The 26628-nt window shown below is 37.8% G+C and overlaps 2 protein-coding genes across 2 annotated transcripts; both read right to left on the reverse strand.

Moving 5' to 3' along the window:
• Positions 1-8454: 8454 nt before the first annotated feature.
• Positions 8455-11778, reverse strand: LOC104420800 (coniferyl alcohol acyltransferase). The gene is given in 3 exon segments (XM_010032581.3): positions 8455-9124; positions 9127-9630; positions 11295-11778. Coding segments are annotated over 3 exon segments (1464 nt in total). The 5' UTR covers positions 11733-11778; the 3' UTR covers positions 8455-8602.
• A 7636-nt stretch (positions 11779-19414) lies between these two features.
• On the reverse strand, positions 19415-19753 carry LOC108956879 (uncharacterized mitochondrial protein AtMg00820-like). Its single transcript, XM_018866937.2, has one exon. It carries the CDS (start codon positions 19751-19753, stop codon positions 19415-19417), a length of 339 nt encoding a protein of 112 aa, XP_018722482.2.
• Positions 19754-26628: the final 6875 nt, after the last annotated feature.

Raw genomic sequence — 26628 nt, forward strand, 5'->3', positions numbered from 1 at the left:
GTAGTTAAACTATAAGAATATTTCCATCAAAATTTTTTTAACAAAATTCTTATAGATAATACTATGAATAAAAAGATAAGGGTTAAGAAAGAATTTAACCAATCCCCTTAGCTTTTGCGATGCTTAGAGTCTTTAAGATCTTGCAGAAAATTTATTAGTAAAATTCGCAACCTTAGTTACCTTAGTTTTACTGGTCCACCTTCTTTCCCTTTTGTCAACAATAAAAAAGATACTACTCATACTTGTTCTTTTTTTTCTTTTCAAGAGGACAATTCAGTTTGATGTGTCCTCACTTATTGCATTCGAAGCAAATAACATCCTTATCTTCCTCTTTGTCGTTGAAATTTCTCTTTTGCTTAGATAATTTGAAGGATTTCTTCCCTTTAAACTTCTTTCCTTTTTTGGCCATTGTTTGAAGCTTTTTCATCATAATGGCTATCTCCTCGTCGGCCTTGTCATCTTTGTCTGAATCTAAATCATCAAAGTCAAATTTAGATTTTAATGCTATTGCTTTCTTACCTTTGGTGTCTTCCTCGTTTAGACGTTCTTCTTCATAGGATTGAAGTGTTCCCACAAGTTCACCTATAGAAATAGGTGAGATCCTTTGAGTCTCTCGGATGGATGTCTTAATGTTGTTCTACCCCTTTGACAAGTCTTGAAGAATTTTATTTACTTTCATTGGATCTGATACATGTTGGCATTGATATGCTAATCCATTGGCAATGTCAGTAAATCTACTAAAAACGTTGGTTATGGATTCTTTAGGTTTCATTTTGAAGGCTTCATATTGTTGGAGAAGAATGTTTGTTTTCGTTTCCTTAACTCGATCAGTTCCTTCATAAGTTACTTGCAATCTATAAGAAATTTCTTTGATTGATTCACATGAAGAGATTCGATTATATTCAAATGGAGATAAAACACAATATAAAGAGTAAACAACTTTAGTATAAAGTGCTTCTCTTTTTGTGATGTCTGCATTAAAAAGAGCTGAGGTTTCTGGCTTTTTGCCTTCTTCCTTGATCAAAGAAGCCTCTGGTCTTATGCCTTTTAGAACAACGTTCCATTCAAATATCATTAATGCGAATTCTATTCCTTCAGCTTCGAAATCTCCTCTTATACTCCTCTTAGTCCAAGCTGATTGTTGGACATATCTTCAGGAGGGCTTATCCAACCAATTTACCTGTTGACCTGGATCTATTTGAGAAAATTTGATGACTTCAGGATCACCGAGTTTGATACTTCCCATAATTTCTGTTACCCATACAATAGTTTGGGTTTCCAAAAAGTCGAGTGTTTACGAATGGAAAGAGTGTTTTGCCTCTAGAAAGAAATTCCAGAAAAGTTGAATCTTTGGTATATATTTGGAAGACTTTCATTTTGAAACTCCATATAAATATAGCAAGGAATCAAACCAATTTGCTACTAGCCGTTGCATGGGTGATTTACTCCTTCCTATCCGAATGGTAAAATATGTAAGGAAGATAAATCACGATTCTGATTCTGATTGACATCATCTGATCATATCCCATCAGACTTTTCTCCTAAAAAATAGTTTGTATCATAATCAAAGTCTCTAGGTTTTGTCAATCATCAAAACAACTTAGAAAATGTTTTCTTGACACAAATTAATCTAATTTAAAGGGCCCACATAGTGGAATTAAAACTTATTCAATGAAGAATCTAAGGTAATGATAGAATCATGTCGAATTCCGTCATCTTCAACTCACATGCAGAAATAGTTAAGTTCTGCATATATCTTGATATATCTACCTAATTAAAGCCGTTTAGACGTGTTTCATCAATCTTTCTTTTTGAAATAACAAGTCCATACATAGTCAAAGGCCTGATATAACCAGCTTGATATGTAATGAGTTTTAAGTATGAACATAATAATTGTCATTTCTAACTAATCCAAGTCATTTTGGCCTCCATGCGCCATGTTTTCGTTGACAAGGAAGTAGTTCATAGATCCTATAAAGCAATTTTGTCAATTGTCTACTTTGGAGTGGGCTTGTTGGGCTTCAGCCCAACCTGCACACCAGGAGAGAAGAATTTATTTGCTTGTTTTGCACGGAGACATCCCAGTATTGCTTTCCTCTGTGTATAAATATAGATAATAGTGAAGTTGAGGTCTGCAAAAGATGAACCAACGTTCAGCGTTTGTCATTAAATTGATTGGCACCAGAGAAGCCAATAGAGTGTAAAGTTGAGGTTTGCAAAAAAAAAAATGCAGGTAAGTGGCTATTTAAAGGGTAATGGAGTTAAAAGTGCGGGAGAATGGTGTGCTAAGCAAAGATGTAACCTTATTTGCATCCAACCAGCTTGACTAACGGGAATTCAAAGAAACTCAAAGTGTTTGTTTCAGGGATGAGCTTTTAGGGTCGATAGTCTAACATGGCATCAGAACTCTTCTTATTTGGGGAAGCGCCTATTGAATCTTTCCTCCCGGTAGTCATAGCAACGTCAATTGTATTGGTGTTTGTTTTCAAGCGAGCCCGTCGCACTCAGGTTGCTAGGACACTTTTGTCAGATCTTTTGAAAAACCAACAGCACCATCAGATTCACCACCCTCAAGCGAGTCAAATCTTGAAATTTTGTGATCTTCCGCCGCCTCACGTGCGGCACGACGGCGTGCAACACCGCAGAGCATCAGAAACTTGTGATCGCTGAGTCATCAACACATCAGCATTGGCCCAAAAAGTCCTATCATCTACCTTGTCATTGCGCATGTCAACTGTCACGTTATCTATCACATTGTTGCCACATTACACTCAACCATGTATTATCTCTATTAGCAATCATGTTAACGGTCACGTCAGACTTAAATGTGTATAGCATACTTCAAATATGTATAGCCTCAAATGTTTTGTCACGTAGTGTACGTGCCTCAGCTGGTCCTCAATTAATCAAACTGGTTCTCGTGCCTAGATGCATCGGTTCTCTATCTTTTCTGCTCGACTATATTATTTTTAGACCATTTCTTAGAGATTTTGGACCGGTGCTTGAGCTATTTCAAAGTGCTATTTCTCCATATTTCTCCTCAACGATGCTGCTTTCTTCACCTTCTTTATGCATTCTTCTAATTTACATTGGTAAACTGCACATAATGAATAAAATTGGAAGTGTGATAAATCTTACTTAAAATCTCATCAATCGATTACAAGGACTAGTATAGTTGCAAAAAGAAAGTATATGGACTAAACTTGAACACTTCAACAAGTATAAGGATCAATAGTGTAATTAGTTTAGAAGCTTGTATAGGTAGGAGCCACTGCTAATAGCTAGTGCAGGCTCTGCAATTTTCAATGAATTTTGAATGGAAATTTTGACGAAATGACTTATAATGTCGTTGGAGAATGGTATAAGAACTAAAATTGTAACCAAATAAAGTAGAAGGACCAAAGGAGAAATGTCGCATAATTGTAGAGACTAAAAATGTAATTTCAAAAATATATTTCTTGATTTTTAGGGACAATTAGACAAACCCCACCCTCCCCCCGAACTTCGGCGGTAATATACTTTTACCCCGGAATTTTCAACTGTTGCACATACTCTTTGAACTTTCATTTTGTTACAACTATTAACCATTAGTTATTTTTTCTGTTAGTATGCGCAATACATATGACTTTTAAAGGTAAACGTATATTTCATCTCATTTTTTTTTAAGGAAACCTCTCTTTTAGCCTTAGTTGCGGTAAAAAAAAAATATGAAAATTGAGAGAAGATAAATTAAGTAAAACACTAATAGTAGAAAAATAACTATTAATAACAATACTAAAAGATATTTTTCTTCAAGAAGATTGGATAAATAAAGCCATGTTAAACTAGATAAGATGTTTTAATAAAAATGTTGAGGTTATCCCACATGAGATTGAACAAGCTACTGGTCATTTTATAAATATGAAGTAAAATCTCACTCTTTGAGCTAGTTTTTGGAGGTAAGAGAAGCCCAAATCCATCCAACATTGGTTTTAGAGTGTAAGCTACCAACAAGTCTAAACTCAATTGCCAGACTGAAGTTACGGAAAGACCCGTTGTGTGAAAGGGGAATTGTTGGGGTTATCCCATGTCGATTGTGGAAGGAGCTAGTAGTTAATTTATAAGCGAGAGGAAGGTTTCACCCTTTGAGTTAGTTTCTGTGGTGAGAGAAGCTCAATACACCAGATGCTAGTATTAAAGCCAATAGTAGATTGGGAGGCCTCCAATCTGTCTAGTGTTTGGTGAATATAAAGAAGGAATTTGGTAACCAATGTGATTTTCACATGATAGGCTTTGTGATTTAACAATGTGGGCCCATGAAAAACTTCATAGTTTGGTCTGAAGAAAGATACTAGGGATGAAGTTGGACCTTGATGGAGACTCTAGTTGAGATATCCTAGAAGGATCACATAGAAGGATCATTAAGGGGGAAAAGGCTTTTGTTGCATGGTCTTAATAAAAAGGAAATAAAAAAAATAAATAGAAAGGGAAAGGGCCTCCAAAGAAAAAAGGTTAAATGAAAAAAATTGTTTATTCACTATGTGTAATTAACGATTTAATTCATATAAAGCCTGATTTTTTTGGTCAAAATATAAAGCCTGATTAATTAATAAGAATATTTATTGAGAAAGGAAATGATGTCCTTAACACATGAAAAGATATGATTAACTGAAATTTAAGATGATTTTTTAAAATACTTTTCCTAATCAAATATCTTTTTTGTGATAATTAAACATTTGAAAAATATGTAATATATATCAAATTTTTGTTATTTGACATTTTTGTGTTATTGCGTAATTTTTCCTATTTACTTAATTGTATTTTTTTCCTTAAAAATCTTCTTAGTTGTATTGATTTATCCATTGAATCTTATTTGATATTAATATCATAGCGAAATCATTTTTCTCCTCCTTTTTTGTTTTTATTAAAAATCAAGGGGAAGAGAGATTTCTCCAAGAAAATGAGATTAGAATAATTATTTACCCCTAAAAAATCATATATATCACAAATGCTAAAGGAAAATGCAACGGAACGACTCTAATAAAACGAAAATTTACTTGATTGTATTTTTTTTTTCTTAAAAAATCTTCTTAGTTCTATTAATTTATCCATCAATTTTAATAGTTCTTATATCATAGCAAATTTTATCTGATGTTAATATTATAGTGAAATCATTTTTCTCCTTTTTTTTTTTTTTTTTCAGAAATCAAGGGGAAGAGATTTCCCTAAGAAAATAAGATTAAAATAAATATTTTACCCCTCAAAAATCATATGTATCGCAAATGCTAAAAAGAAATGCAACGGACAGTTAACAACTATAAACAAACGAAAATTTAGGTTTAACTGGGTAACGGTTGAAAGTTTAGAGGCAAATTTGTACTACCATAGATTTTGGGGAAGTTTTGTAAATTTCCCTAAATTTTTTGTTTACGCGCACTGCCTTTTTTTTCTTTGTTTTCTTACTTCTCTGCTTTCTCCTTCAAAGACAGAGTACATTGGGAACTATTTACAAGTATTCTCACGTTTTCCTGCCACAAATTTTGTTTCTGCTGATGGAAGCCATGCTTTGTCGAATTGGCTATTTTTATTTATTTATTTGGGTAGCTTCTATAGTTCTTGAATGCGCAATCTCATTTTCAAGCTTTGAAGTGGTTAAATTAGGTCCAGAAATTTTTGTACAATGCAATATTGTTCCTGAATAGTCACTTGGTTCATTTAGGTCTTTAAACTATTTAGAAATATCCAATCTCATAAAATTGTATATGAAGATAAAACAATATTCTATATGTATTATGAACAAATTTAACTTCTTCCTCGAGCTTTTGATTGAAATAGCATGAAATAGAGAATGATGGGATGATTGTTCTTTTTGCAGAATAAAAAATAAGTTTAGGATGAATTTGTGTAAGTGTAATAAATTTGAGATTCTTTATTTTGGTACTTTTCCCTTTTCCTCTTCTGCACTCCTTTGAGACAAAACTTCTCCATCAGGGTAATTGGTTCTACTTCTCCATCAAAATCAAGTTACTGTTCTCATTTGATTGTCAGTTTTAGTCTTATTCTTTTTTTTCTGTCCTTTTCAATTTTCGAAGAAGGAATTTTTTTTATTTAAAAAGGGCTTTCTAGCTGCCGTTAGTGCTCCAATCTTCAGCGCCACGTCTTTAGAAACTTCCCCAAATTTGATCAACACTTAATAACATCCACCTTACATGTTATTGATTGTGGGGCCCTCTTTCAATTACGAGCATCATTCATGAGAGAAGCCATCGTCAAATGTCTAAACAATTATGAGTATCGAAGTCAAATATATCTTTATTAAGCTGTCAATATTGAGTCCTATAGGTATTACAATTCAGTTTGCCGCAATTTAAAATGGTTTCCATACAGTTATATCAAGTTTGTCGGAGAAGATGTGTCGACTTTGTGACCATGTGTTTCTTCAGCATTTGTATTAAATCCGGTTAGACGTATCCACTTCTTTTGTCTAGTAAAGAGTCTTACGGGGCGCTGTGTTCGCAAACACAGGAAGAAGCTCGACTCGTGGCACATTTCCCAATACAAGGATGCCGACAGCAAGACTGACTTGGTACTCTTGAAAACGATTGATCGCGGCTGCTCCCAGGGATAAAGACGGGTGGACGAAAAACAAAGGATTTGGAATGATGGTGTGATATCAGTGTCGGAGTAGAAAGGGTGGTGATTGAGCTCCTCTTTTTTATTTCTTAAGTATAAACCAGAAAGAAAGATAAAGCTAAGGTCTATTAAAAAGACATAATTAGTCATTCTTAGAATCCTCGATCTCATGTTCTATATACTCGATACCACATAACTCGGAGTTAGATTTTCAATGTTAACAACCTCGGTTGGAGTTGAATACTGTTCATTGAACAGATAGCTTTAATACAAAAAAAGTTTCCTAAAGTTTCAACGTACGTACATGTATTCTAATCGCTTGCATGGAGTTTTATTTTTTTCACCAACTGAATAAACTAACCAATACTGCTAGGTTCACAGTTGAATTGGAAGCAAAGACTTTGTTTGTTTTGCAAAAAAAGATGATATTTTTGGAAAATAGTATTTAGGAATTTATTTTTAGGAAAATAACAATATTTTCTTATATTTAGCTAAAATATGAAAATAAAGTAGAAAATATTTTTCGCCATTTGATATGAAAAATCTAATTTGATTTTCTTGGTAAAAATTACCAAAACATTTGAATTTTTAAATTATTTTTTCCTTCTTCCTTGGCCAATTGTTGACAAGGGCAAGCTTGCAAAATTTTGGTGAGTTAAGCCTTGCTAGATCCGACGAGGTCTAGTTTGCCTAATGTTGGCGAGCTCGAGCCTTGCAACAGGCCAACAAGGCTCGAGCTTATTGATTTTGGTAAGCTCAAACCTCACTAGAGGTAGGCGAGGCCGAGGCAGATCGATGAGCATGAGCTCGTCCCTTGCTTATGGCTAGTAACCAGTTGTCATCGTGGCTAGTGAATGGCCGAAAAAGAAGGAAAAGAAAAAGGAAAGAAAAGAAAAGAAAAAGAAAAAATATAAAAGATTAAAATCTGATTTTTTAAAGAAAATATTTTTATAAAAACGAACATTTCATTAACTAAAGACTCGAACTGAGCATTGAGGATCCATGCATGGCCTTTGGGAACCCGGCCTAAGTTTTGGGATCAAAGCTTGAGCATTTGGGACTCGAGCATTGCCTTTGTGGACCTAGGCTTAGGTGTCGGGCCATTGGGCATGAGCACCATGGCTTTGGGATTGGCTTAGCTGGACCTTGGCGTGGGTGTTGGGGGCTTGGGCGCAGCCTCGATGTATCTAGGCTTGATACTAGAGACCTAGTTTTGAATGTTGAGGACTCGAGAACTAGCGTTAGGGTCTAAATGTCAACACCTATTCATATTTTGAAAAATGTTTTCTGATTTTTCAAATTATTTTCTCGAATTTAAGCATAAAAAACGAGGGAAAAATGAGGAAAATGTTTCTGCGAAACAAACGGAACCAAAGTGAAAATACATTTTCATCATAGAGAAGTACGGAGACCCAACTCCAACTAGTTTAAAGGAAGAAGAGTGGAACCATAAGACATTAACATCTTTCATTGTCAAATCCCTGAATAGGCGCAACATGAAAATTTGATGAGAGTCGACTGATTCCGAAACTTGCATCGTCAATTACTTCTTGTTTCTTATACACTCTTATATCTAGTCCCCCCTTTCATCCGTGATTGTGCTAGTCACTATCGATCAATATTTTATATGGTGCCCAAGTTGTTTAGTTTGTGGCTTTGCTCGTAAATTATCTTGTGGTGCGAAGAGAAGCTACTCCCCCGTACACAAGGTTTATGTCACGGACACATATAGCGAGCGATTCCAAATGTCCGCATTAGTCGAATTGCTTGCGACCTTGGAAGACAGTGAGCAGGCGAGATGCCTTGGAATTAGAAAGCAGACATACGCCTCCGATTGATCGAATCATAGGGACCGAGTAAGGTGGGATGGAGGGAAAGAAAATACACGAGGAACATGAGATTTTAATTAAACTAGGACAGACAGCAACGGCCGACAGGGTTGATGAGGCACGTGAGGGTACACGCATGCGACGACGAAGAGGAAGAAGAATCAAAGGAGGTTAAGATAACGAGGGGTCAAGGGCCGGAAGACGGTCGGAGCGTGGGACTCGATGAAGGCCACCTGAGACCGGGCGAGGTGGAGGTAGACCACCCAGTCGCCGTTGGAGAGCGGGCTAGGCATGGGCATGACGTACCCGGCTTCCCCTCCCCACGGGAAGTGGTAGGACCCCAGCGCCGGCTTCCCCCACCCGAAGTCCATCTCGGTCACCGGGAACCTCTGTCCCGACGACACCACGAACGCCGTCGACCCTTCCTCCTCCTCCTCGGCGCTTCCGGACTTGCAGTATATCCTGGCCACTGCCGGCACTGACCGGTGCTCTTCCACCCAGTCTATCAGGTCTAGGAAGTGCTCCCTCGTCGCCGCCCTCTGCACAAACTCGTGCACCGCCTCCGCTACCCAGCTCAAGGGCTTCTCCATCACCTCCGTCGTCCTCTTCTCTCCAAATGGTTTCGACAGCACGTTCCCAAAGTAGGATGCCATGGGTGTGGCTCGTCGTCCATGCGCTGACTCATCAGCCTACACCTACCATCCACGACGATCCCCATCCTTGACATTCTCTTGTCGTCATCATTACTAGCACCCGAGGAGGATTCCGCCACCATCTTCCAAAGGAAAGCGCTGAACGATTCCAGCTTAGACCTCTTGCTCCCATTAGAGTAGGCCCTCTGCTGCAATTTGCTTAGCTCGGCCGCGGTCACATAGTACATGCGGCTTACCACACAGTCGTCATCCCTCGATGTCGTCGTCTCGCATGCCTCATCTGCCTTCTGCTTTTGCTTGGGAGGTGGGGGCAATGCGGAGACTGGGAGGTACATGCTATCTAGGGAAGCGTTAACGCAGAGCGGGCGCCTAGGGTTGAGAAGAGAGCGGTTGAAGGAAGGAGGAAGCGAGATGGGGGCAGCGGAGCGAGCCTTGTCCGCCCAAAACACCAGGAACATGTTGGCCGAGTAGGCGTCAGCTATCCGATGGTCAAACGTACACGCCACCACTATCCCCCCACACTTTAGCTCCGTCGCCTGAATGTTTTACATCAAATAAAAAAACTCATGTCTTAATGGACAGAAGCAATCCTAATGTGGAAACTGTATGAAAAAAAGATTAAAAAAGCTTTGCTAACGTAACAATGTTTGGACTATCATAAAAATAACAATTTATTATGAGTCAGAAATTCTTGAAGAAGTTAACCTCATAGCAATTTAAAATTATTTGTTATTTAGTTTTTTTAATATTCTAGAATAGATTATTAGTCTTCCAGTAGATTAAAGGCCGTCACCCAATTATTTTTCTGAAAAAATCCGTCTTAGTGAGATTTAATGTAAGTTTTATGCATTTTGGACATATTGATGATCTAGAACGACATTATTTCAATAAGCAATTATGTGGAAAATTACCAAAAAAATTCATAATTCTACTGTGTTGATATCAATTTAGTTTTAAATCTTTTAATTGGATCAATTTAGTTTTAAACATTTTGCATTTATGTCAATTCAATCCATCTAGATAATTTAGGCCATAAATTGCTAATATTAATGTTGGCCATCCTACATGGTGGACATTTTCTTAATACTATTTGGAATTTTCTTATAATTTTTATATTTTTTCCTTTATTTTTTCTTTACCTTTTCTTTTTGGTAGTCGTCGGTGCCGACCACTGGTAAGGGCCATGGTTAGTGAGGGCTAGTGTTGCTTGGGCAAGGGTTCCCCTCGCTTGCCATAGGCCAGGGTTGACCTCTTCGAGCCTTGCTTGGGTGGGCAAGGGTGAGCTTTGGCAAGAGCTAGATTTTGAAAGGCCAACTCTCTCCTAGACCAAAGTGGCCTAGCTGGTCATCACCTAGGTGAGGACAGCGTCTTGATTGTCATTGTCACCAAGGCGAGCGTGGCCCTCGCCCAAGCGACACCCCGCGAGGGTCGGCCTCGCTAGATCTAGTAAGGGGGCCTTGCTGACACTTGCTTGTGGAGGTGAGGGTTGCCGTTGCCCAAGCAAGGCCATCTCTTGTTAATCGTGGCCTATTGCAAGTGGTCGATGAACAACCATTGCCAAAAAGAAACGGGAAAGAATAAAAAATAAACGAAAATTAAAAAAAAAATCAAAAAATTATTTAAAATTATTATATTAGTTTGATGGAAAGTTTTAAAATGAATTGGCAAAAATGCTATAGGTTTAAGATTTTTTTGGCATTTTTCCCAGTAGTTATGTGTGTCGCAACATGGGTATTCATGATTGATGATACGAACTTGATCTTCATAAATCTTTCTATATTGTTATGTTTCGTATGAGAAATCCTTGATGCGTGTAATCGCAGATCACGATGTTATGCGAGATCAAAGGCCAACCGTTATTATTCTTTTTGAACAATGGAATCCAAAATGATTGGTCAAATTCGTAACCTAAGTGATGTAAACAAGTAGTTTCTATTCAATTCCTTGTGAAAAAACTTCAATATCGATGAATAAATCAATTTTGTGAACTGTTCTCAGTAACGTTGGAGAATCCAACCGATAGATTTAGAGGTAGAGGATACACTAATATTCCGTTCAATGCTGGTTATGCATAAATGAAAGTTTAAAGAAAAAGACTGCGCATTTAGGTGAAATGAAGATGAAAATGTGTGTATATACGGTGATTTGATTCTTGAGATGAATTAAGGATTCATAGTGTGGCTGTATCTAATATCTATACCTGAACAGCAAGCACGCCTCGCTTCTTTGTGGGCACCAATTTCCCTTCAATGGTTTCATCAGGATTATACAGGTTGAGATGGCGGAGTTCTACTTCTGCAAAAGCTTCAGTGAAGTCGACCCCACGATTGTTGCACAGGAGCTCAGGCTCACCGACCGAGTTCTGGATCACCTCTCCGGCGAGAGCATAGTAGGAGACCAGAGCCTTGCCCAAGGCAGCTTTCAGAATACCAACCATGGACCCGTACTCCAGCTTCTGTGAGGCGGTGGTGGTTGGGTTGGTGTAGCAGAAGAAAACACCTACGTCAACCGGAGGCAAGAGCAAGTCGAGGTTGGAGAGGGGCAGCCAATGCTCTTGCATGGACAGTGCTGCCGCCACCACCTCTTTCTTGTCCAACTTCACCGTGAACTCTCCGCCTGCATCCGCAACTGCACCCATCCTTTGTACTATGTAGCGAGAGAGAGAGAGAGAGAGAGAGAGAGAGAGAGAGAGAGAGGAGGGGGGTGTGGTGTGTGGATAAGGAGGATGGGCATGGATCCATTTGTTTGGCCACAGATCCAATATATCATTCGTCCCCACAGTCAATTTCAGATTCGCTCCACAGAAGAACATGTGGGGGGCTCCATGAGGTTGGTTAATCATCATCTACTCTGGCCCGGACCGTTCCCGTTTACACTCCAAAACTCCAACGAGATCATCATTTCCTGGCAGAAACCGGAAGAGGTCAAGCGTGCAAATGGCAGTGCAAAGGGAATAAAGAATAAGACCCGGCCGGCTTCCCTCCCGTTCCCCTCACTATTCATTTCCTTTGAGAATTGCATACTCGCATTTCCAAAAATGTCCAGCCCCAAATACTAAATCCCCCCGCTGGCTCGGATCACATAAAACCAATTAAATATTAGATCACCGAATACGAAAGATGATGCTAAAATGAGTTTGCAATGAGGACAATTCAGTCATTTCAATATGGGGTTTTGTTTAAAAGCATTTGAACGGTCTTTGCAATAATAGAGATATGTTTATCAGATAATGAACGGGACAAGTATGCTTTGAAAATACCAAAAAATATTTTGTCAAATGGAGCTCTGACACAACAAACACATGGCAACAAGAAAAGTCAGGAAAGTTTCACGTTTGCGGCGAAACTTTCCTGACTTTCTGAAAAAACCCTCTGGACATTTCCGGAAAGAAAAAACAATATGAAAAAAGTGCTAAATATTTTAACTCATTATAGAGAGAAATAATTAAGACATGGGAAGAGTTATCTAATTGATTCTTCTTCGGTTGAAAATACTTGATGGAAAACTTCTCTAATTGCTTAGGCAGCAACCCACTTTATGGTGAACGCAGTAAAACCGATTCTCACAATGAGGAGAATGGCATCTCTAGTTCTCTAATCTCTTTTCTTATAAGGAAATTCATTTGAACCGATTACAATGAGCATGTTTAGGGCCCTACCTCTCTTGACTTCTTCCTCTTAATTCAACTTGCTGCTATACATCACTTATTAAAATTGAAGTGCATTTTATAGTTGGAAATTTAGCACAGCTGATAGAGACAATTTCTTTCTAAACAATACTTCGTAGTTTAATGGGAAATTCCATAGTGATCATCCTTTCCAAAGTCCTTGAATATGAAACTCATTATTTCACTCTCTCACTTCATCATCCATTTGTTAAGTAATCACTTTCGTACAAAAAAAAATGGAGTTCACCCAGTGCTTCTGCAGCACTTGCTAGTTATTAACACCTAAATTTTAGTACCCAGTTATTTATTTATTTATTGCATTAAAAATAAGGGATTAATTTTTAACCCCTAAAAAAATTAATTAATAAATCGCATAGCATATAATTTTAGGTGCATTTATTTTTAATTTACATTTGCATTGGGCTGGTGACAGGTGGGTTTGAATTGGTAATTCCAAACTTTAATTTGATCAGTTGGACTAAGCCCACGAGGGGAGCAAATTAACCCGAGGCCGTTGTTTTTTTAAATTCAATTATCTTGTGAAAAATGAAGATTTGATATGATATTACGGTGGATTTTTTCAATATCCTTGAGGGTAGATTACGAGCTCATCTTCACAAAATTTGGAATTCGAGAAAATCGCATTGCAATCTTATCTTTAGCAATAAGCGATAAAGTTGGTGGAAAATATTCAGGAGATGAGTAAAATAAAAGGGTTTTTGTGATCGGGAGGTTATAGGCAATCTTTGTGTATATTGAAAAGGAGATGAAATATTCCATGAATATCACATGTTTTTTGCCTATAAAAGGAGTCGTGTATGGTGAGAAAGTGGGGGGGCCTTTCTTCATTCATTGAAAAAGAAGCACAAGACAAAAAGAAGAAAAGGAAGAAGGGTTTCTTTTGGGGCCCTTTTTGAGGGAAAAAAGCAAAAGGCAGTAGAAAGTCTTCTACTAACAAGAGAGAAGACAGCGACGAGAACAATGGTGACAATTTGTACAAGAGATCTTATGATTTAGTCTTGTTGCGATGTGTGGGTGTAGTTGAAGCCACTCAAATCATGCAAGAAGTTCACGAAGGAGTGTGTGGCCCTCATATGAACGGGCACATGTTAGCTAAGAAGATTATGAGATTAGGTTACTATTGGTTCACAATAGAAAGTGACTGTATTCAGCATGTTCGAAGTTGTTATCGTTGCCAGATCCATGGTCATAAGATAAATGTTTCTCCAACTGAGCTGCACCAGTATTCTGAGCCATGGCCCTTCTTAATGTGGGGCATTGATGTGATTGGCCCAATAAATCCAAGGGCCTCAAATGGGCATCGATTCATTTTGGTGGCGATAGACTATTTCTCCAAATGGATTGAAGCTATGACCTTTGCAAGTGTCACCGCTCGTAATGTTGTGAAATTCATCAAATGTGACATAATTGCTCACTATGGCGTCCCTGAAGCAATCATCACTGACAACAGAACAAATTTAAACAACAAACTTGTTGATGAGTTGTTTAGCAAGTTCAAAATCAAGCATTTGAATTCGTCCCCTTATTGCCCTAAAACAAACGAGGCTGTTGAAGCGGCCAATAAGACCATTAAGAAGATCTTGGCTAAGACGGCCGAGAATTATTGAGATTGGCATAACAGGTTACCCTTCGCACTAATGGCGTACCGGACATCGATCCGTACTTCTATAGGGGCAACCCATTTTGCTCTGGTGTAAGATATGGAAGCAGTTTTGCCCGTGGAAGTAAAGATTCTTTCTCTGAGAGTTTTATCCCAAGTGGAGTTATCTAAGGCTGAATGGACACAACAAAGACTTGAACAGTTAAACCTGATTGATGAGAAAAGACTGAAGGCTCTCTGCCATGGCCAAACTTATCAACAAAGAGAGGCTAGATCCTTCAACCGGAAGATACGATCGAGGCATTTCGAGGTAAATGATCTTGTTCTAAGGAAGCTATTACTAATCTTTCTCGATCCTAGTGGGAAGTTTGCTCCAAATTACAGTGGTCCATATATAGTGAAGAAGGTGCTTCCTGGAGGTGCCTTGATCTTGACAGAAATGGATGGTCATAGTTTTCCACTCCAGTTAATTCCGATGCTGTCAAGAGGTATTACCCATGATTGAATTTGCCATGTCATGTTTTGAACTGCAAGCATTTCTATGATGAATAAATTGCCTCAATGAGTTGAATTGTTCAAATTTACTGCAAATCTTGCATTTTTCTTCCTTGATGAATTGTGTCAGATAAATTGAAAGTGTCAAATGAGATACCTTAGAATGATGAAAGGCAAGCCTTATTCCATACACTAATCCCCAGTGAGTTGTGTGGAAAAATTCCATGCCCGCAAGGAAAATGGTGATCTCGCAAAGGGTACGTCTACCGAGGTGATAAGAGGCGGTTTCTTCTTCTACCCAAAACACTACAAGTATACCAATTGTTTAGCCTTTTGAGCCCACACACATGAAGAGTTTTTTTAAATTATCCCTATCAAGGATCATCCCATACTATGACAAAATTTGAAATGAATGATAGAAATTTTCTTACTCACACTTGCATCAATCTTTGAGTATTGCTTTTGTAGTATAACTTATATGGTAATTGAAGTGTCTTAGGATGACAAAGAACAGTTCTTTCTCTATCATATACACTTTTATCCATTGCATAGCCCATTTGAGCCTATGAATTCGTTTCACATTAAACCCAGTTGGTGATCATCCCCCACACTAGGGCAAGAAAAATTCAAATGGCATGGTCTAGAATGATAAAAGATGGAGGCTGTGCAAGTCAAAAGAATGTAAGTGCAAAAAAAATAAGGGGCATGAAAAAAACAATGTGCTTGGTAAAAGCAAGGCCAATGCCCAAAGAGAAAAATCAAACACTTGATGTAGTGAGTCATATCCCCACAAGGCGGTACTTAAAAATTCAAATGCTATAGCAATTAATAGAGTTTTGATATGAAGAAAATCTTTGACGGTGGAAAAGATTCCTAAAGATGTGCCAGTAGTTGGCAAATTCTTATCATCTAAATTGGTGGAAATGTCAAGATGATCATCAACTTTGACCCTCTAAACACTTTTTGAGCCTAACAATCCTTTTGCTTCTCACCAATGAACTGAGCCTACGTTACGTCCCCTGCAAAGTCTTTTCAGATTATAGCACTTGAATTAATGTAAAAGTTCATATGTTCGAATGTATCGCTCAAAGAAGTACAAGTAAGATAATTTCTACCTCATTTCATATGTTTCTTGACTTTTAAACCCTAAGACAATTGCGAAATGTCATTTTTCAATAGCCTCGACTCAAAGAGTCTCATTTGTTAAGCCGTTGACTAAGCCTACATTACGGTCCCTATTAAAGACCTCTCAGATTGGTAAGGTTGTACTACTTGTGAGATTGCTCATACCTTTGTTTGGCATGACAATGGTGAGATAGAGTGATTGTCAAAATCATGCATCAAATATCAGGATGAAATAGCCATTTTAATGAGGATGAGTGAAAAGTCCTTTCAGACTGAAAGATCCCTCACTTGACACATCCATGACACTCATGTATTCATATTGGAATATTCTTTTGAAATCTTTCCCAATGAAAATTAGGTGATGCAAGATTAATAGAAACCATCACACATGAACCTCCCTTGAATTAATGCATGTTTGTGATTACAAATGCATATTGCCTCTCCTACAACTATGTTTTGCAGGAGACATATCCCCGAGGATCAGAGATGTTACCAAATAAGTATATCTGTATCAATACCTTAAGTACTTGTCATTGCACAGGTATTCCCCCTCAAGCGCATTGACACTCGACTCGATCGAGCTGTCCCCTAGAGATTTTTCTCCAAATTCAATTTAATTAAGGCAACCGAAGAAAGGTTCAGGTTCTCGTCAAAGGGTATATGTTGCAACGCTAGGTGACTGTAGAAAGGTACGAGTCCTAGACGTGTAACACCAACTATCTTGAATCATTCTACCCTCCTTGAAAGTAAGATATTCCAGGTAGGTTCATTTACCGTTTGCATTAGTATTTCCATACAAATTGCATTCTAAAATTTTGACATCCCAATCTGGATCTAGATGTTTTAATTATTTTCATCTAAATATTTCACTCTGGATGTGAATGTTTTCGATCTTTTTCGTTATACCTTAGTCTAGATCTAGGTATTTCGAGTACAAAAATTTTGACATCTCAGTCTGGATTTGGATGTTTTAATTATTTTCATTGAATATTTCACTCTAGATGTGAATATTTTTTTTATCTTTCTCGTTATACCTTAATTTGGATCTAGGTCTTTCGAGTTCAAAAATCTTGACATCTCAGTTTGGATATGGATGTATTAATTTTTTTTGTTGAACATTTCACTCGGGATGTGAATGCGTTTTGATCTTTCTCGTTATACCTTAGTCTTGATCTAGGTATTTTGAGTTTCAAAATCTTGACATCTCAGTCTGGATTTGGATTTTTAATTCTTTTCATTAAACATTTCATTCTAGATATAATGTTTTTCGATCTTTTCCGTTATACCTTAGTTTGAATAAATGTATTTCAATAAACATTAGACTCTTCAGGAAACTTGAGTGAAAACTGGATACTTGTGGAGTAAATGAAGATTTATCATGTACCTTAGGATGCTCTACCGCACTAATTGGTAAGAAACTGCAAGTACGTTCTTTCCTTTCGCATTGTGCATTTGCATTAGCATTTCCATGCATCATATAAATTGTATTTTAAAATGTGATTCATTTTCTGACCAAAAAAAAAAAATCATTCATTACATGTGCATGGTAAAAAATTAGGTCTAAATTTGTCTTTAAAGGCAACCTCTATGAGCTCACCTTCAAAGAAAGGCAGCTGTTGACACCTAAATTTTGGTACCCAATTATTTATTTATTTATTTATTGCATTACAAAATAATAGATTAATTTTTAACCCATTAATTAATTAATTAATTAATTGCATAGCATATAATTTTATGTGTATTTATTTTTAATTTACATTTGCATTGGGCTGGTGATAGGTGGATTTGAATTGGTAGTTCCGAACTTTAATTTGACGAGTTAGACTAAGCCCACGAGGGGAGCAAATTAGCCTGAACCCATTGTTTTTTTAAATTTAATTATCTTGTGAAAAATGGAGATTTGATATGATATTACGGTGGATTTTTCAATATCCCCGAGGGTAAAATACGAGCTCATCTTCACAAATTTTGGAATTCGAGAAAATCACATTGCAATCTTATCTTTAGCAATATGCGATAAAATTGATGGAGAATATTTAGGAGATGAGAAAAATAAAAGGGTTTTTGTGATTGAGAAATTATAGGCAATCTTCGTGTATATTAAGAAAGAATGAAATAGGAAAAATAATATATATGAATCATAATTCTAGAATTTCCTATTTACTATATTAATCAAAGATCTACTAGAATCAATTATAATCATAATTGACTCTAAGATCTTCCAACACTCTCCCTCAAGCTGGTGGCCTATATATGTCTAGGACACCTAGCTTGCTCAATAGAAACTTGTGTTGTCTTTGGCATAGCTGTTTAGTGAAAATATCTACAGGTTGATCCACTATTCTGATGCCATTTGTTACAAGAACTCCCTCTTTGATCTTGTCACGAGTGAAGTGACAGTCAACTTCTATGTGTTTTGTTCTTTCATGAAAGACTGGATTTGCTGCTAACTTAAGTGCATCATCATTATCACAGAACAATTCACTTGGTCCACTAACCTATATTCCAAAATCTGAAAGAAGTCCTCGTATCTAGACTATTTCGCAGGTAGTTTTCGCCATGGCTCGATATTCTGATTTAGCTGATGACAATGACACAATAGATTGCTTCTTTGTCTTCCACGAAATCAACGACTTTCCCAATTTAATACAAAAATCGGCAATAGATCTCCTAGTCATTAGGCAAGTAGCATAATCAGTGTCACAAAATGCTGTCATCCCCATATCACACTCACGAGATAGAAATATACCGAGCCCTGGCATCCCTTCAAGTACCTTACAACTTTCAAGGCTGCATTCATGTGCGATTCATTCGGCATATGTATGAATTGGCTGAGGATTTGTTCTGCATAACATATATCAGGTCTTGTCATGGTAAGATTTATTAACTTTCCAACAAGTTGCTAATACCCTAACGGATCCCTAAGCAATGGATCCTTTCTTGATGAAGAAGAATTGAGATCACATTCATGTGTCATCAACTTGACATTTTGTTCAATGGGAATTACTACTGGCTTACAACCTGATAACCCTACTTCAGAAATGATTTCCAAGACAAATTTTCTCTGGCTGAGGGAAATTCCTTTATCAAACCTAGCAATTTCAATGTCAAGAAAGTATTTTGGAGGTCCCAAATCCTTGATATGAAAAGTGGAGTGCAGATATTCCTTGAATTTTGCAACATGAGAATCATTATTTCCCATAACCAATATGTCATCAACATATATCAGCAAATAAATCGATGATCTACCCACATTTCATGTAAATAGAGCATAATCATGCTTGGAATGCTGAAAAGCTGCATTGGTTAATGTAGCAGTAAACTTGGCATACCATTGTCTAGATGCCTGTTTTAATCCATACGGGGATTTGCGAAGACGACATACCCGATACTCCCCCTGTCTGTGTAATCCTTAAGGAAGGTCAATGTAGATCTCTTCATCTAAATCACCATGAAGGATGGCGTTATGGACGTCCATCTGATGTAAGGACCAATTGCGTATGGTTGCAATAAACAAAAAAGACCGGACGGTAACTTCCTTCGCAACTGGAGAGAATGTCTCGTGATAATCGAAACCTTCTCTTTGAGTGAAGCCTTTGGCTACCAACCTAGCCTTGTAGCGTTCTATGGAACCGTCTGATTTGAACTTGATCTTGTAAACCCATTTACACCCGATCGGTTTTCTATGCGGTGGTAAGGGAACAACATCCCAAGTATGATTCTCCATGAGTGCAGTAAGTTCAGACTCCATTGCACGCTGCCATTTAGGATCTTTCGTTGCCTCAGTGAATGAAGATGGCTAATGTTCTTCTAAAATTTGACTAATACAACACAAATGTTTTGCCAATAACCGATTGAAGGAAACATATGATGAAATAGGATATTGTGTACCTGAAGAGTTTGCAGCAGAACATATATAGTCTTTAGTCTACGTAGGCGGGCGAGTCTGTCTTCCAGAACGACGAGGTAGCTCAACCATATTCTCAGAGGCCACAGATGATTCAGTAGCCATTTCTGTTGTGTCCATTGCTGAAGTAAGTGGAGAGACTTCCTCAAATGAAGCTGGTAATTCCGTTTCTGAATGTGATAATTCCACTGGTGCTGGTGTCATAGAATATGGTGGCGCCATAAGAAACCCATGCGCTAATGATAAATCCTCATCAGATAGAAGAAACCGATTGTTTTCTGATAAAGGTTCTTATGATGTAGGCAGCTTTTCTTTGAAAGGGAATGTGTCTTCATGAAAGATAATATCTGTACTGGTAAAGAAATGCTTTGCAGAAAACTCCATGACACGATAACCCTTCTGAAGAGAAGGGTATCCCATAAAAACACATCGTGCTGCACGGGCACTCATTTTATCTTGAGGACCCACATTTGTGGCATAACACAAACAACCAAATACTCTAAGATGGCTATTATCTGGTTGTTTCTTGTAAAGTGTCGCGACCAAAAATTTTCAGAGCTATCCTAAAGTTTAGGTTAATGGATTACTAAGTCCTAAGACTTGGCTCGGACCCTCCCAAGTCCTACCAATCGCGACTTGAAATTAATCTATTTAAACATGCAATTCTATTCAATTTGGAGTCGCCACTAATCAATTAGGGTTGATTAGAAACCCAAATAAAGTATGAGAGAATACTTTATTTTTACGAACCAGAGATTCAATAGGTCCGGGGACATGGTTACGCTAGATTAGTCTAACGCCCTTTCGGTACCTTTTATTTTTATTTTAAAAAAAATATATTTTGCAGGCAATGTTGATTAATTTAAACCTAAGTTACTAACATGCAAATGGTGGTCATGCGGGTGCGCAATCAATAAAATAACATTCAAATAAAAATGCTAATAAAAAATGCATGTCCTAAACATGATTTCTAAATGACATGACACCTAATTTTTTTTTTTTTTTTTTTTTTTTTTTAAAAAAAATTTAATTATATGCAATCTTAATCTAAATTTAATATGCATGGATTTTACTTTAATGATATGTGAGATGCAATTCATATGGTATGACTTAAACTTATTACTATATGTATGCAATCTAATTTTTATAATCCTAAATATGCATATGCTACATGATATGGGATGAATGACATGATATTTCTACATGCATGCTCTTTTATGATTTTTATTTTTATTTTTTATGATGATTCATTTTTTAATGCATATATGCAACCTATGCTAAATAATGATGATATGAGATTAATTATGAATTAACCTATTAACTAACTAAGGAAATGACTTTTGTGTTTTCTTCTTCTTTTTAATATGACTTAATAATTCTTATTTAAAAAATAACATAACGATGGAATACTAATCTTTTTTTTTTTTTTTTTTATTATTTTAAAAAAAACTACATGATGGGAATATTAAAACATTAATCTATGACCTACTAACTAGAGTGCAACATGTGGTGTGATTTATATGACCTAAATAACATTTTTATTTCTCTTTTTTTTTTGTTTATTTAAAGGAAAATCATCCTAATTCTAAATGAATCTTACAAAATGCAAAAGCTTTAAATATGAAATGCATATGGACCTAAGTACTTAAATTCTAGATATGCATAATATGTGAGGAGCAAATAATGATGATGCACCAAAATATAATTCATCAATGTATATCAATGACATATATCTTAATGCAAGTCAATAATGCAAAGCAAACCATAAATTTGTCATAAAAGATTGAAATAATCAAAAATCTAACCCGACGTCTCGTGGCTTAATATTTTTGATTATCATAACTTAATATGACAAATTTTCCAATTGGATAATAAATCAAAACAAATCAAGTTAGAATAAAAATAATAAGTAAATAATAATAAAAAAACTATGAAACCAAATACCTAAAAATTTACCTAGTCTAACTCACGGTGGGACTTGAAGAAATGGCGAGGAAGCGTAATGGCTTAACTGCGATGGTGGCTCGCCGTTTGGAACAAGGGCTATCCGTCGGAGCTCCGGCGAGGTTCGGAAGTCACGGACACCGCAGCAAAACAGAGGAGGCAACAAATGGTCCTGTTCGGGCGTGGAGCCGGCGTCGGTTGCTGCAGAGGTGAGGATGCGAGCGTGGTAGCGGCAGCGGGTTGCGGATCGCGGCGATGCGGGGCCAACGACGGAGCTCGGGTGCGAGCGTCGTTGAGGGCAGGCGGATGGAAGCAGCAGCGTCGGGTTGCAGCGGCGTTGCGGCGAGACGCCCGGGCGGGCGGGTCGGCGAGGAGGGCTCGCGGGCTGGTGCGTCGGAGGCGTCGGTTCGGCGTCGGGCGCCGCGGCTGCTGGCGTTGCGACGAGCAGCAGGTGCGGTGGACTTCGGCTACGGGGACATCGAGGTGATGCGGGCGTCGGGCACCGGATCGAGGCGGAGTAGCGCGGGCTACCGGGCAAAGTGGACGGCGGTGGTCGTCGGGATCGCGATTTGCAGCAGCGAGGAGTGTGGGGTCGTCGTGAGGGTGCTCGCGGCTGTGGAGTTCCGGCGGCAGATGCTGGTGGAGTTGAGCGGCGGTGCGAGCGGAGGATCTTGGACCGGCGGCGATGTGGGGGCGCAGGAGCGGCGGCAGCAGTCTTGGCGGCGGGGAAGAAATGGGCAGCGAGGGACAGAAACTTACGAAGAAGATGAACAAAGTAGTCCATCTTGAAACCCATTTTTTACTTTCTCTCACCCGACACTTTTTCTCACCTGTCTCTCTCTGCCGATCCCTCGATGTCCCCCTCACTCTCACTTTTTGCTTTCCCTCATGTCACCTCTCTCTATATCTTCTCTTCTCTCCACCTTTTCTTTTGACTTTTCTCCTCTTCTTCTTTTGTTTTTCCTTTCTCCCTTTTTTCTTCTCACCTGACACTCTCTCTCACTCTCTACCGAAGACTTCCCCCATTCACTTTCTGCCACTGTACTTCTTCTTTTTTTTCCCTTCAATTTGCTATTTTTGACGAACAATGAAGAGAAGCCCCTTCCTCGAAAGGTGAAGAAGAACCCCTCTATTTATAAAGCGAAAATTCGAGTTTGTTTCGCCGGTGGAGATTTTTGCTCAACCTCTCGCCGGTGGAGATTTTCGCTCAACTTCTCCAACAAAGAAATGGCTCCAAAATCCGGCTGTTGAATTATTTTGAATTCAAAATTTCTTTTCAAAATTTCCCTCTAATCTTTTATTTTCTAAAAATTGAATCTAAATTAGGTGTCAACAGCTGCCCCTCTTTGAAGGGAAGCTCGTAGAGGTTTCCTTCAAAGATAAATGACACCTAAATTTAAACCATGCAAAATGAATGCAAAATGAATATGAAATGCATATGCAAATGTTAATGACCTCTTTTTCAAATAAATTTAATTCTTTTTGAAATGCAAGGTTATGCAATAATGCAATGATTTGGTCAAGAACGTAGATCTCAATGTGTCTATGCTCAATGAAATGCAAATGCAAAATGAATGCAAAATGAATATGAAATGCATATGCAAGTGTTAGTGACCTCTTTTTCAAATAAATTTAATTCTTTTTGAAATGCAAGGTCATGCAATAATGCAATGTAAATGCAATGATTTGGTCAAGAACGTAGATCTCAATGTGTCTATGCTCAATGAAATGCAAATGCAAAGAAGAACACGTACCTGTCATACTTATCTGGAGATTCAAAAAAGTATTATCAGGTGTGAAATGATTCCTACGAGACCTGACAAACATCTGGAAATCTCTTCAGATAATTGAAAGGCTCAAAGTCTTTAGAGATCTAGAACTCTCATCAGATCCTAAGCACTTGGAAATCACATCAGATGTTTGAAAAGACAAATACCTGGAAGTCAGATAAGATGTTTGAAAAGACAAATACTTGGAAGTCACATCAAGTATTTAAAGATTCAAATATCTGGAATTCATGCTATACATTTGAAAACATTTACTAAACATCTGGAAATCACATAAGAAGTTTAGAAGGACAAACACTTGGTATCACATCAAGCGTTTAAGGGTTCAAATATCTGGGGTTCACACTAAATATTTGAAAATATTTTACCAAACATTTGGAAGTCACATCAGACGTTTGGAAGGATGAACACTTGGTATCACATCAAGCGTTTAAGGGTTCAAATGTCTAGGGTTCACACTAAACATTTGAAAATATTTTACTAAACATCTGGAAGTTGCATCAGACGTTTGGAAGGACGAACACTTGGTATCACATCAAGCGTTTAAGGGTTCAAATATCCAGGGTTCACACTAAACATTTGAAAACATTTTATAAATGGGTACTTGGAATTCTCATCAAGCACCAAGAAGACTGAACAAACTCAGGGTTCAAAGACAATTTTTTGGTCTTTGAGGAAAAATTCAATAAAAGTCTATGCATGATGGCTTTATCAAGCTTCTACTGGAAAAATTATCACAAGGACAATTTTCAGTTATAGTGTGAATCTCTTGAACATGCTAAATGAGACGCTTTTGGTGTGAAAAGGCTTTTTCACTCGCTCTCATTTAGGAAGGGTTATTTGTCCCGACCATTGATGCGGGAATATATCACTCAATCTTATCATCATCTTGTCGACAAGAGTTCGAATTTTCTTGCAATCGCACGACCTTACTAATCGAGAGGTCTTTAAGGATTGTCATGTGGGCTTGGTCAATGGCTTAACAAAGGGATTCTTTGGGTCAAAGCAATTGAAAGAACAATTCTGTAATTATCTCCGGGTTTACAAGTCAAGAACCCTGCAAAATGAGAAAGAAATAATCTTGCTCGCACTTCTTCGAGCAATGCTTAAAACATATGAATTCCTATGTTAATTCAAGTGCCCTAATCTGAAGAGACTTTGTAAGGGACGTAACATAGGCTTGGCTCTTGGGTTTGAGAAACGAAAGGATCGTTAGGCTCAAAGATGTATGTAATGGGTAAGAGTTGGTGATCATCTTGACATTACCACTAGTTTTCTTCGCCATTGATTGTCTTCTTGACAAATTTCTTTATTGACTCAAGAGTTTATCACTGATGCCAATGATTATTCAACTGGAGATCATTTTCTTTGATGATAGGCATCGATCAGGCACCTTTGCTTTTTTTCATGCCCCCCAATTCATCAGTCATTTCTCTCTTCTTTTCACGGGCATTGGCCTTGCTTTTACCAGGCACACTGCTTTTTCATGCCCCTTAGTTCTATTTTGATTTCAGTTCTTGCGCACAATGCGTGTGTTAATGACACTCGAACCTTCAAGGGTCTTCATCTATCTCATGCCTTGCCCCAGTGTGGGGGATGGTCACCAATTGGGTTTAAAAGAAACGAGATCACAGGCTCAAGTGGGCTATGCAAAGGATATAAGTGTGTAGGATAGTGAAAGAAATGCTCTTCATCATTCTAAGGCATTTAAATTACCACATGAATTTAATGTAAAAGCATGACTTGAAGATTGATGCAAGTGAGAGCAAGAAAATTTCCATTCATTTCACTCTCCTTCAATGTCAACTTACCTCCATTTGCCCCGATGTGGGGTGGTTCTTGACAGGGGTAGTATGAAAGAAGTTCTTCAAGTATTTAGGCTCAAAGAAGGGCTAAACAAGGGTTCACTGTAGATAAATGAACTGCCCCTCGTCATTTTAGTTGTCGTACTTCATGCAAGAAAACTCTTCATCTTGAAACACAAAATGTTTTCATACTCACCTCACGATGTATAAACAGGGGACTGTGTATGGGATTAGGCTTGCCTTTCACACCTCATTTAGCATGCTCAAGTAACTCGACATCTTTCACTGAATTATCCATTTTGATAAATTTCAAGTGGAATTGACAAATTGCACATCATGTGAAAACATTCTGAAATGATAAAAAAGGTAATGCTAAATCATAAAGTCAAAGCTGTTAAGTGTCTATGTCTTGCCCCTCTTTGCAAGGGAGCTCATAGAGGTTCCTTAAATGTGCGCAAGGCTGCACCTGAAACATAAAGCAAATAATTAAAAGAAACAAACAGGGTAAATTAGATGCATGCTGGAAAATTATTTTATTTTGAAATTTTTTCCAAGGGAACATGAAGAGGCCTAGCCTTCAGAATTAGCTCCTTGCCGTTTTCTTTTTGGTAGGATTTCATCACAGGGCTAGTTTGGTGTACTTCAACATGCCCTTAAAACAATGAAAATCTTCATGTATTTTATTGGATGAAAAGCAAATTACATTATTGAAATGAGGGAAATTATAGAATTGAGAATGCAAATATGCAAATACGGAAAGCGATAAAGACTCTGCGTAGAGGAGTGTCCTACTCTCAAGCTTTGTCAATGGCAAACAATTCAGTCATTCCTTCGAATGCGTCATCAGAGCTCTCAATCTTTGGAGGTGCGGGATCATCTATGCCACCTCGTCCATCTAGGATGATATCCCGTGGGTCGAAATAGGAGCTGGGAGGAGCCGAATACTTTACATAGTAATCGAATTTGCCACTTGGTTGCCCCAGGGTGTCCATCACTTCTACTTCCTCATGCATCATCTGAAACATGGTGGGCTCAGCATCAAAACCGAAAATGGTATTCACAACTTACGGGTGGTCGGGAGTGGGTTATTCGGATGTTCGGCTGTGTATCTCGGAATGAGACCACGTTGGCATCCAAAAGATTTTGGATTTTGTGTTGCAGCGTATAGCAATCGTCAACAGAA

The sequence above is a fragment of the Eucalyptus grandis genome, chromosome 9, assembly GCF_016545825.1.
Source record: "Eucalyptus grandis isolate ANBG69807.140 chromosome 9, ASM1654582v1, whole genome shotgun sequence".
Taxonomy (NCBI): Eukaryota; Viridiplantae; Streptophyta; class Magnoliopsida; order Myrtales; family Myrtaceae; genus Eucalyptus; species Eucalyptus grandis.

What these genes read in the sequence shown, in the direction of transcription:
- LOC108956879 (XM_018866937.2), bottom strand. Translation starts at nt 19,753, where the DNA reads ATGGAGTCTGAACTTACTGCACTCATGGAGAATCATACTTGGGATGTT.